Source organism: Macaca fascicularis, chromosome 8, assembly GCF_037993035.2.
Source record: "Macaca fascicularis isolate 582-1 chromosome 8, T2T-MFA8v1.1".
NCBI classification, from domain to species: domain Eukaryota; kingdom Metazoa; phylum Chordata; class Mammalia; order Primates; family Cercopithecidae; genus Macaca; species Macaca fascicularis.
In genome coordinates, this window is record NC_088382.1 from 125,278,236 (window position 1) to 125,291,008 (window position 12,773).

At 37.4% G+C, this 12,773-nt stretch overlaps 1 protein-coding gene across 10 annotated transcripts in view; it reads right to left on the minus strand.

Annotated features, from left to right (window-relative positions):
- TRPS1 (transcriptional repressor GATA binding 1) overlaps positions 1-11,663 on the minus strand; it is a 264,667-nt gene extending 253,004 nt beyond the window's left edge. For 4 of the 10 annotated variants that reach the window (XM_045399263.3, XM_045399259.3, XM_073999320.1 and 1 more), the window contains exon 1: positions 10,513-10,773. Coding sequence is in view for 1 of the 10 variants with exons in the window: in XM_005563956.5 (XP_005564013.2) it covers positions 9,824-9,833 (10 nt within the window). In the remaining 9 variants the exon portion in view is untranslated. Of the gene's footprint in view, positions 1-9,823; positions 9,964-10,512; positions 11,193-11,346 lie in introns of those variants that run through there. The other 6 variants (XM_045399264.3, XM_045399265.3, XM_005563956.5 and 3 more) reach the window with 4 other exon arrangements.
- Between the last annotated feature and the right edge of the window lie 1,110 nt (positions 11,664-12,773).

Below are 12,773 nucleotides of genomic sequence, written 5' to 3' on the forward strand. Positions count from 1 at the left end.
GTAGGAGGTTGAAAAAAAGAAAAAAGTGATGATCAAGCAGGGCAGAATAAACCAGAGGAAGCATGCTTGGTCTCAGCATAATTTTCTTTAGCATCCTAAAATCAACGACATCACGCAGCCTATGATCTCTGCTTACTCTTCTGAAAACCATTCAGAGGATTTTCAAAACGGAAGAAATCTAGTTGTGCTTCCAAATGCCAAATGAACTAACAGGACCTTCCACTCCTGAAGGAAAACAGCACAGTAGCGCACCAGAAGCTAGAGAAGGCTTTTTGTCACGCAAAGCCGGAACTGATGAGTGTGACCCCAATGGGGTTTATCTAAAATTCCCAAGTACAACAGGCGAAGGGGTCAAAGTTTTCTATGTCAGAGATATATAAATAAAGCCATATGCAGCAACCATTCCTTATGTTATCATGGATTATACAGTATCCTAGTCCCCCTTCTGTTCAGATATATATACATCTCTCTTTTAAAGAAGGAACTGAAAATGGGAAAAATTAAAAGGAGGGAAACCTGCTAACACTAATATCTACCCCCAGTTCTCCAGCTCTAATCATTATTGCTCTCATTTTTAAAATGTTAGTATTGCCAAGGACACACTGAATTGTTCAGAGAGTGAGAAGAACATGTATGTGCATAATTACGTGCTAACAGTGATATACTGAATTATTCTGGAAGTAAAAAGTATGTGATGTACATAAATGTACACAAATACATGTAACACTAAATACAAATATGCGTAACATTAAATGTACACAAATATGTGTAACACTGAATACAAATATGCATAACACTAAAAAGCTGAATGTTAGACACAGTGAAGATGCAAGATCGTGTACACATATTTACACATAAAATGTGTACATTATTATTTTTACCAATGACCTAAAATCGTCTTACTGACAGCTTTCTTAAAGCTTATTAAAGTAAAAAGAAAAAGTAAAATGTGTTATAAATAATTAGGGCATTCCTTCAGAAGCACAAGTTTTCTTAAACACGGGACTTTAAAAACAGACTAAGCAGTGATGGGATAGAGTAAAATAGTTTATTATAATTGAGGTTTAGATGACAGTGGGTTTCTTACAGTAATTTACCACATCATACATCCAAAGAATGTAATTCAAATGCATTAGAAATACAAAGGAGAAACATCTCTTAGTGTTTGTTTATAAGTTACAGAAAATAGTATTTCAAATTTTTCAATCCTTGAATGTGTAACTGCTTACACTAACTACTTGAAGATAAATTATTTTCTAAAACTTCCCTAAGTTTGCAGAACTGAGGAGGAAATTTTGCAATAATCTTCTAAAAAGGTATACTTCCAATATTAATTTAAAGACAGCTTAACATCAATCGTATTTTTTAATTTATAATTTAAATACAATTACCCATACAAAAATTCAGCAGCCGAATACAGGCAAAACGTATCATTTTAAAAGCTCTCAAAGGTATATCAAAAAATAATTGAGAAAAAATTATTAATCATACAACAAAGAGATGAATATGTATTGAAAAATTTAGTAATATGGGCCTTGATTAAAATTAATATATATATGACCTGTCTTAACTTGGCATCAAAAAACAAAGCAAAAACAAATGCAAAACTTTCTTTTAGGAACTTTTATATGTTCAGGAGCTACTTAATAGGATTGAGAGAAAATGGGCTGATGTATTTATTTCCACATCTTGCAAAGCTAAAGATGATATGCAGATAATGACATCACAAAGTAGGCACAAGCAGAATTTGGTTTTTAATTTGTTTTGTCTATCATGGTCTCATTTCAGAACCAAAATTACAATTAAATTAACCCTCAAATAGGTGTTGGGATGCATTAAGTAATTAAAATGGGCATTACAAAGACTAAAGTCATTTCAAAAAATATGTAATATGTTAAAATTCCATGTAGTGCCTGTAACGTAAAACATTCTATGCAAGTGAGATTATAGCTATCCTGCACGTACATGTACACACTTAGTTAATATGAAGCCACAAATTCATATGTTGCACTTGTGCATAGCTCAGAGAGAAAAAGCTAAAACTAGATTAGTAACGCTTGATCCCTTTGTACATGAAGTGTATCATGTAATAGAGAAATTAGATTCCACAAACTAACTTCTGCCATATATTTTTACACTATTTATAAACGTATCTGATCTTCCATATGATACATAGAGAAACTGAAATAGCAATCCACATTGTATTGTAGAATCTAATCAGGAAGCACATGTTATATTATTAATGTTTATTGATTTGTAAGCTTTATACATTCTGTCCAAATTCTACAAGTAAAAACAGCTCTGAAATCCTTTTGATCTTTCTTTTTCTACAGCTAAGGTATTTTTAGTGTTTAAATAGCAGTTGATGTCGTATCTATTGTCTTATACAGTACTGGATTCATTCCTGGTTACTATAATACTCAATTTAATAACTAATAATATTAATGCTTTTTTTCAAGCTTGGGACATATACAGCAGATAATATAAATATGTTTACTATTTTTTATGATACTATACTACTCACTATCATGAATACAAAGTAATTAACAGATAAAGCTATTATTAATGCAAACAAGAGAACCATGCTTCCCTCAAAAAGAAAAAAAAGAAATGGAACATAAACTATAAATACTCATATATTTCCTTCTAACACTATCTAGTATAGAAGACAAATAGCTAACAATAAATTATCTGTTTATTCATGTTAAATAAATTTAATATGTACATTAACTTCTGACTTACTTAAAAGTATATGGAATATTTTCCAGAGCCTATTTTGACTGTGTCAATTACCCTAGATACCAAAGTTGTTGTATTGTGTTGCTTGATGAAATAGGACATAGAGCAACCCTCAAAACCAGTATTACAAGCCTGGCAAATAGCATCACATTTGGGTGACGCACAGAATCCATCACCCTAGGGAAAAACGCATTGGGTCATAGTACAGAGTCTTTACATGTTCCATATTATTTCCACATAACGTTTTGAGATGATAGAATTGTAAACTATAAAGTGGTAGCCCATAAAATGATATACTCACAAACAGTCCGGTCCCTTAACTGCTCCTCTCAACAGAAATGAGACTTAAAAAATGATCTCAGAAGCATTTCTTAAAATGCGCTGAAAGGTGGCATTTTCATTTATAATTTTTTTCATTAAAAAAAATTCCTTAGTAAATTCAGAGCAGATATAAGTATTATGATAACAATTGATTCATTATGTTTAAACTCCATACTCATTTCAAACTTTTAGACTTCACAATGTAGGTCATGTTAACTCCTTAAAAGATTCACGTTTCAAGTACAGAGTTAATAGTTAGCATTCTAAATTCCACCATCAAACTGTGTCTGAGTATTATCTGTCTACATACATTCCATATATAAAACACACCTATAATAGCATGCACATATAATGGCAATAATTCAAACACAGCAAAGCTATCGTGAGTACTTCAAACATTTGCAGGCAATTACACTGCTAGAACTCCTCTCATATTATAGGTATTCTATGACTAGCTACTAAAAAGTTACACAAATCAAAATGTGTTACCTTTGTTCAAATAATACTGCTGTTCATTATACGACAGAAAATGTCATCCTTAATCTCTCGGGAACCAAGATAGTGGTGGATTCTTGGAGCAGAAGTAGTGCAGAATGGTTTGAGGCAAAACCGAAACATATTGTTTAAGTAAACCTTAAGGGGAGGGGAGCATATGCGCAATTGATGGATTTTTTTTTTTTTTTTTTGGTATCATCTTCCACAAAGCCTCCCACCAACCCCTCCCCACCACTTACCAGTAAACAATCTGCTGATATTAAGGGACTACGACTCTTAACACCTCCCTTTGCCTTCTTTCCTTCTTGTTAAACTTGATTGCTTTTCCCTCAGTTTTGTAGTAACAAACAATATTCATTAAATAAAAATTTATTAACAGATGCAGCCATAACATGAAATATATATTTGAAAACTTTGTAATAAAATGAACCTAGATTTACTCCAAGAAACTTTCACTATGCTGATGTGAACAACATATACATTAAGTTCCTTAAGTTTTTCCAAACAAATCTTTAAAGGAGCCATGAGCAAAAGAGGAATGCCTATGATTTGAACTAGAGTCTGTAACTCTCGCAAGAAAAACCGAGAAGCCTATCAAGTAAATCAAAACTGTCAAATTTCTAAGCAGAGAACACTTCAATATCCCAAATATGCGGAATGCTTTTTATAGTCATAAATGCCTTAAGGACTAAACTCTTCCTTGTGTGACAATTTTCACTATATATATAATTCCTTAAATGTGCTCTAGGTAAGGAAGGAAAAAAAAAAATCAGGAACAATTTGGGTTAAAAGCAAAGTCCACGACAAGTAACCATAAGATTTAAACCTCAGGAACAATTCACCAAAGAAAAGTTGAGACAGTACTTAGTTGTGACCCACCGAATGGGGCAGAGGGCCCCATTTCTGGGTGGCGTGTCTTTCTCCAAGGAAGGGAACACTAGCACAAATCTTTTTGCCCCCTAAAAATATTTTCCTACTTGCCAGCTTCTGAAGTTGCCCTGATGTCAATCAACATCACCTAGACGTCTCTTAACTGGTGAAAGTTGTTTGCCTGTGCAAAGTCAGAAAGAAAGACATGACTATTTATATTTTTTTAAAAAAAGGAAACTATAAATACTGTTTGATAAATAGGGTTAAAAAAATCATCTAAAATTGTAAGAAAAAAAGAGCGGCCTGTAGAAACGCACTGACCCTTAAAATTAATGTTTTCAATCTAAAAATGCATTTTTGTAAAGTTTCATCTATTTTCCTTCCTCTGCACATAAAAATGATTAATGTCACATTTAAACTTCCACATTTTAGGCTCTTGCTAACAGGTGTCACATTCTTTATATAAACATATTCTTTGACCTGTGGCCATTGATAACCTTATTTAATTAATCTCCATTGAAACAAAAACAAATGGTTTTTTTTTTTTTCCAAATAAGAAAGAAAGAATGCAACGCAAATACCCACTCTCCCCAAAACCCAAAAACTGTTTAAGTTACGGTAACCTGAAATGCACCAGCCATCACAAAGAGCAATTGGAGAAATCCAGCAGTGCTCAGCAGGAAAGATTTTTAATAACAGATTGAAAAACAAGAATAAAAATAACTGCATCAACAGAGCCTTTCTTCCTCAGGCCACAAGCCCGTTCTTACTTGAACTTTTTTTTTTTTTTTTAAATGGCATTTTGGCCACTAAAACCAATCCAGAACATTATTAAAAGTTAAAAGCTACCAATTACTTCTGTCTGTTCTTTTAAAGCAAAGTTTGGCATTACGTCAGTTGGTTTAAAGAAAACAAGAAAGAGAGAGAGAAAGAGTAGGAGAGACTAAGTTTCCTGCTTGTATAAACTAAACCACCAGGGAAGGTGTCTAGCCACTTGTAAAGTATTTACTGCAGGTTTTTAAAAGCTAGAAACATTTTAAAAATTAAAAGTTTTCTGTTATTATTTTTAGTGAAACACACTTAAGAACGACAAGTGTATCCTTAATGTCTTCTTCGGGGTGTCTTAATGTTATGTTTGTATTTCAGTTATAACTTGGAATCAGAAAATGATTTCAAATGATGCTCCAAATTTGAAGTACATAGATAATTTCACCTTTATTTTTGCTATTTTTTGGATTTGTGCTCTTGGAAAAGGAAAAAAAAAAATGTGGGATAGCAAAAAGTAAACCGCTACAATAATAGCTGCTATATGCTGCAGGGACCAGTCGAGTTTCCTCACCTAACTAATGCTTAACAATAAAATGGTTTTCACCTGTAGATCCTACTGCAACTTCAGAGATTCCTGAAGCTCAAAGATCTCTTTCTAACCAAAGTCAACTTCTACATTATTATGTCCATCAGAAAACCAAACTAAAGGCCAAATTCAGTTCTCAGGAACAGGAGAAACACTGAGCGCTGTGACAGCTCAAAAAGTGATCATAATAATAAAATTGAAGATATTATTTATAAATGTCATATATAATTAATAGAATATTTTATACAAACAAATGACTTTGGCCCTACTTACATTGGAGGATAAATTTTGAAAAGTGGTTATATCCTCTGCAGCACTGTTTACTATTGAACAATGGTATAAAACAAGATTTGGTATTTTACCATATTTACTTTAATCCACTGGTTACAGCTTTCCGGAGACAAATTATTTTTAAAATTACACTAAAACAAACCTCTACGTAATTTTTTAATGTAAATAATTGCAAAGTATGTTAGTCTTTTCCACACACGACAAGTACTCTTAAACAATTAGATTAAATGTCTACTTGGCAAAGGCTAGAAGAGCATCTTTATAGTATATCTAAGGGGGACTCAAAAATTCCATAAATCATAACTATGATAGTAACAAAGAATTTACTTATTTCTGTATAATAACAAAAGATAAATGTCACTTTCACAGAGAAGCCATCACAGTAAAACCAAGTCTATGTATGCTGTCATTAATTTCCCAAAACTTCAACAAATGGTAAATAAGGATGATAAATGAGTACACAAGACTCAGAATTAGTTATCAATGGTATTAGCAGTTATCATCAGCAAAAGAGGGAGAAAAAGAAACCTATTACCTGAAAGCTTGACCTAGCAAGGATGAACAACAAAATACGAGCCCATAAAACTTGCCTGTTTTTATCAAATTGATTGTAACTTGTGAGCTGCAATATTTGGGACAGAACTGTCTGAGTTTATAGTTTTCTCCGCCTGCTAAAAACAGATGCAGACTACCACACTAGCTGTCCTGCGGAAACTAAATTAAGGAAAGGCAAATACCAAGTGGAAAGTTGTCAGCCTGTTGAATGAATGGCTTCATTTTACACACTAGAGAAATCTTAATAAGAATATGTTTTAATGTAAGCCAGTCATTTTATTTTAAGTTCATCACTTATTACAAAAATAATCATTCCTTTAAATCAATTATAGACACCTGCCCCTAACTTTCTTAAAGTCTATTTTGTTTTACACACAATAGCACAGTGTTGTTACATTATCGTTGCTATCAAAAGAAGAACTGAAGTTAAAATATAATTATTTTAAAATATTTGTGTTATGAAAAACATTTAAAGGTCAGTTATCAGTATTTATTCCAATTTCAAATTTGAAATAAAGTTCCAGTTCAAAAACAATTTGCTGCAAGTCCTCTGAAAACTTTCAGTAATGTTTATTTACAACAAAGAAGGTAAGACAAGAGTTTATAAAAAACATACACTCTTTGGTTGCTTTCTTCATAAAAATGTACAGATCATTAATCACATATTGTAGGTTGTATATCTGTACACACATACACATATACATCTAATAATAGTAGTGATAATAGTACCGTCACTGAAATACTTAACCGTAAAAGCTGCTTTTCTACAGATGCATCCATTTCCCTGTTTTAAAGGTTTTCCTTATGAATAAAGATTTCCGTATAGGAAGAGACCTATATGATGTAAATCAGAATAAACTCAGGAGTGGTAGGTGACTTAAACAATACTGAAAATACGGTAGTAGTATGTGTAACTCATTTAGGATTAGCACACTGATTCGGATCCTAAACTGGTTTTCAAACACGTATGCAGAAAATGTTATAAAATCATTTAAAATATTAGTCATTGAAATGCTAAGTTCTAAATTCAGTTGAGACTTCACAGCTATTATGACACTTTTCTCCTTACCTTCAATGTTATCTTTAATAGACAAAGGACAAAACCTAAATAGTAGCACAGACCCTCACAGCATCTAGAATTCAAAGGAGTGACAAGCATTGTGTTAATAACTTGCTACTTTCCACCACTTATTTGAAAAGTGTTAGACTAGCTATTATGTATGTAAAAGCAGTATACACATATATATCCTAACATATAACATACATAGCAGGAAGCCATAAACATCAGCTCACCGGTGGTAAATAACACTTTGCCAACAGAGCACTGATGAAGCTTCAGAAGGCCTCACATTTAGAGAAATCAAGTTACAATGTTGGCATTAAGACTCTATTTCCCCCTCAGGAGTTTTATTTTCACATTATTAACATCCAGAAATAATCGTCAAACTTTAGGATGTTACTAGCTAGCCCTGTATATTAAATTGAATCTAGAGATGTTTTTATCCAAAGGTGTAGCTTTAAAAGGAAGTTATGAAATCCAAGGAGAGAGAAACTCTAAGAATATGTTTGACTTGTTAAGATTAAGCACATCATTAATAAACTTTCACTTAAAGGTAAAAAAAAAAAAAAAATCCTCAAAATGTTGGTATCATTTCCAGACTGTCCTGTCAGCATCATAACTTACAGGAAACGCTTCATCTTCCCATACAAACCCTGTATTTATTCACAACCCTGGCATACTTGGGGAAAGAGAAAAAAAAAAGCCCACACGATTTTAGATTCTGTTTGCTTTTATACGTTAACTGGTGGAATATCTGAGAGAGCCTTCTAAGCAAATGAGCGGCATGTAAAACTTCACAACAGTGACTTCAGAAACTTTCATTCTCATTTTGTCCACGTCAAGAACTGGCTGCCCGCATGACTTTCCTTTGCTGTCCCTTGCATTTTTAACTCTGGCAGCCTTTCCTAAATGATCAACTTTTTCTAAAACCAGCAGGAAAGTAACATGATGCCAGCAAGATCCATAGGTTTTAGCTTCAGAGCTGGAGGACTTTGAAGAATTGTTGGAAGGTTCCTATTTTATTTTTGCTTTGAACAATCAAGTTTTAGCCAACAACCAGGCCCTGAGTTATCATTTCTTTGTAATTTTGTCTCAGGCCCTATCTCTATTTTTCTTTTGTACTTATTATCTCTCCCAGACCCTTTCCTGTTCACCTGGTGTGTTTACAAAAGTTCAGTGAATCTACAAAAGTTCAATGAATAGGCCTAACTTGTCTCAGATTTAACTTCTCCGCTGAGCTTCTCACTTACCTCGCTTAAACTCTAGCCGTGATTTTCCAAAATGGGATAAGAATGAATATTCTATCATAATTTAGATTCACCATTAAGATCCATGGCTTACTCAAAAAACTTTCAAAGCATCAAATATGAGGCCTAAAAAGATAGAGGGAAGTAAAGCCCGTCCTAAAATTTAATAAGTCCAAGATTCCCTCTGAAACCCACCAGTCCTTCTCACCCTTTAACTTAAATTGCTTTAGAGTCCTGGGGCCATAAAACAGTTACTGACTTCCCTGGGGAAGGGGGAAACAACACCATCTCAGACAGGTACTAACAAAAAAGCTTTCCCAGCCACAAAAACAGCTTTGCACTTCAAACAGCTCCCACCGCCGCCTCACCCTCAAATTATTCATGGGGTCCTATAATCCTGGAGTTATTTGGAGGGACAGCGATGTTTGCCTTGGCCTTTCAAAGATGCGTTTCTCTAGATCCCAAACAGGAACTAGACAGAAAGCAAAGCGTCTGTCCGCCTGGATGTCCCACCGCTGTCAGGCATTTAATCACCGGCCAGTGTCCCCTGACCCGCGCGACACATGGCGCATCAACCGCATCGCAGAGGAAGTCTGCCCCTTCCTCAGTCCCTAAGGAAGCGCCCGGGCTGCAAGGCCCTGCCACATGGTACGGACAGGGCACAGACCCCTCGGCCAAGCTGTCCTGAGCCGCTCTGAGGCGGGTGCACCAAGGGATGCGACACCCGCCTTCTCCAGAGCCCAGCTGGGCCTTTAAGGGAAAAAAGTTTGAAGCCTGTATTTGCAAACTCTTCAAAGCCAAAGGCAGTCCTGTGCTGTTTTCCCACTTCGGGGACCACACGGAGGTCCCTCTCTGAGACCCTCCCGACCCTCCCTAGTTCGCCCAACTTACTACTCTGCATGCTGGTGCCTAGTCTGCGCCCCGCTTGTCACGAGCCCCCAGAAAACTTGCAGTGGCGGCGGCGGCGGCGGCCCCTCGGGTCCAACCACCTCCAGCTCCTCCGCTGCGCCCGGTAGGAGAGAATTAAAATCAGCCAGAAAGAGACAGCGAGGGGGAGTGGGGCTGCGAGGGGGAGGGGGCACCGGCCTGAAACTTCTTTTTTTGGCAAATGGGGATTTGTTTTTCCTCCTCCCCGGCGGCTGAACTTGACCCTGCTGACTCCAGGGGCTACTGCAGTTTGAAGTCGCTGGTTTCCAAGGCTCAGATGCCTTAGACCCACCAAAAGGAGGAGAGGAAGGGGTGAAAAGGGAGCAGAAGAGAAGAAAGAAAGAAAGAAATCACACGCTCAAAAAGGAAGAAAGAAAATGCATGTGAAACCCGAGAAGCCTGCGCTTGGCTTTCTGCACACTCTCCCTCTGCCTTTTTTTTTTTTTTTTTTTTTTTTTTTTTTTTTTTTTTTTTCAAAGAAAGTCACTTTTAATTCCCAGGGCTCCCCGCTCGCGATCGCCCACATTTTGCGCACACACGAGCGGGCGCTGCACTCGCGTCGCGGCGCCCCGGGCCCGGTCGAGGGGAGCCCGCGCCCCCCGCGCCCCCCGCGGCCCCCGGCCCCGCGGCCCGCCCGGGCCTCCCCTCCTTACCTGTTGATTAATCGTCAAGAACACCCTCGGCAGCCCGAAAGATGGTGGCGCGGCGGCCAAAGCCATGAACCGTCTTCTGTTGTTTGCAGAGTTGATCTTGGATTATTGCGGGGGGGACAGAAAAAGGTCTTTCCTGCCTCCCCCCCTTTCACTCCCCCACCCTTATTTAAAAAAAAGAGAGAGAGAGAGAGGGAGAGAGAGAGAGAGAAAGAGAGAGAGAAAGAGAAAGGAAATAGAGCAAGGATGTGCCCGGTGCCGGGTGGGAGAGGGGAGGGGGTGTTGTTTTTTGTTTAAAAAAAAAAAAAAAAAAGAAAGAAAGAAATAGGAAGGCGAGAGAGCAATCGAGAGGACGCGAGGTCTGAAGAAACCAGCAGCACCAAAAAAGAGGACGCTAGAGATTGCAGTGAGATCGGGTCTTTATCAGAAATGTTATCGCTTGTCAGGACCTCAGTCTCCGCGCATTACGTCAGTTTCAAGACACCAACACTATTAATATCAAAGGAGCCTTCGCGGAGGAAAGCGCCACCCCAGACCGAGCTCCCTTAAAGAGACAGCGCGCGTCCCCGCGCCGCCGCCGCCGCCCCGCCCGGCTCCGAGCACCCGCCGCCGCCGCCCGCCGGGACCGGCCCCGGCCGCGGCGAGCCGGCTGCGCGAGAACTTCGCCCGAGTCGGAGCGCCGCAAATGAGAGCGGCGCGGTGCAGGGACCCGGCTACCTTCCCGCCCCGCCTCTCCCCCCTCCTCCCTCCCCCACCTCCCGTCTGTGAACGTGCGGGCTGGAAAAGGAGGAAAAATCCAAACGCGTTAGGAATAATGTGATAAAGACGAGGACTTACCTTGGGGGAGTGGGGGGCAGGTGGGGGGCAGTGCGTGGCCGCCAAACCGACGTTCCCCAGACACTCAGAGATGCTAACAGAAACAATCTAAAGAACTCTCAAAGTCCTTTTACCTTTTCTGTTGTTACTTTCCCTTCTGTCTCTCAATTAAACGACGCAGGATGTGTGTGTGTGTGTGCGCCCCCTCCCCCGCCCTTTATCTGTGGCAAGAAGTCTCAGGACACCTAGTTGGTGATCAGGATTCCCCATGCTTTTCATGGCAAGAAGGCTTGAGGAGAACAACTTGAACTCTATCCTGAGTTGGAGAAGTGCGGACTGAGGTTGCTATGGTTTTCTGAGCTAAAGAGAAGCCAGAAACTCAATGGGTGCTTCAAGGGGGTACCACAAAATAGACAAAATGGGAACATTATTCAAATGCTGCAAGATTAATACATGCAGTTTGGGGTTTTAGTAGCAGATAAGGAACTCTGAATTAAGCGTGACATTCTTTTTTACCTACTTTACATTACCATATACTCTCATTGTTAAGAGAAATTGTGTCAACATAAAGTTCAATGGATTGAGCTTTTTTTTTTCTTTTTCTTTTTCTTTTTTTTTTTTTTTTGACTTCTAAAGATCAACAATGCATAAAACATTACCATGACAGGATTCAAAGTATAGTAGGTGTTAAAAACAAAGTAAACATTTATTGGGCGTTTGGACTTCATTTTCTTCAGTTGGGTGACTTTAAGTGGCATGTTTTTCCTCTGGTGAAAGTCAGTTTAAAGTAATTTTGTGCTAAAAGGAGAAACATCTTTCCTTTTCCAAACTACAAAATGATTAAAATTAGAATCTTAGAGAGGTACAATCACGAATCTGAGAGCCGAAGATGAAGTAATTTCCTCCAAAATATTTTTCACTAAATGATTCTTGCATCTTTTAAAAGAAAAGATAGGTATATTTTCCAAACATACTATTACCAGAAGTGAAAAAGCCAATCATACTAAAAAATTAAAACTGAAGTAGGTGCTTTTAGAACCTTACTCCTTTTTCTCTATGGTCTTTATTTAATATACTTAGTCAAGCAGATATGTGATTTTTTTTTGTAGCACATTTATTCCAGAAGTGTTTGGGTACCGTTTCCCATACACTCTTTATGAGTAGAAAAGCAATAATTCTTTTGCAATAGAGAAACTAGTCAGGTGAAAAAGTAGTCAAAATACAGTTTCACAATGAGGCAAACTATATATTCCCTAAAGGAGAGAGAAGACAATGAACCTCATATGCCTAGAGTTATTCATATGTTATCATCCATTTAAATTAATTTGGGAACAGAGTTAGATTTATATATAGTACTGCATGCCGGGAAAATTAATATCAAAATCTTCAGTAAATCTCATAGTCAGCTACTAATGACCACCTGCATATTTCCACACTGGAGTCATTTA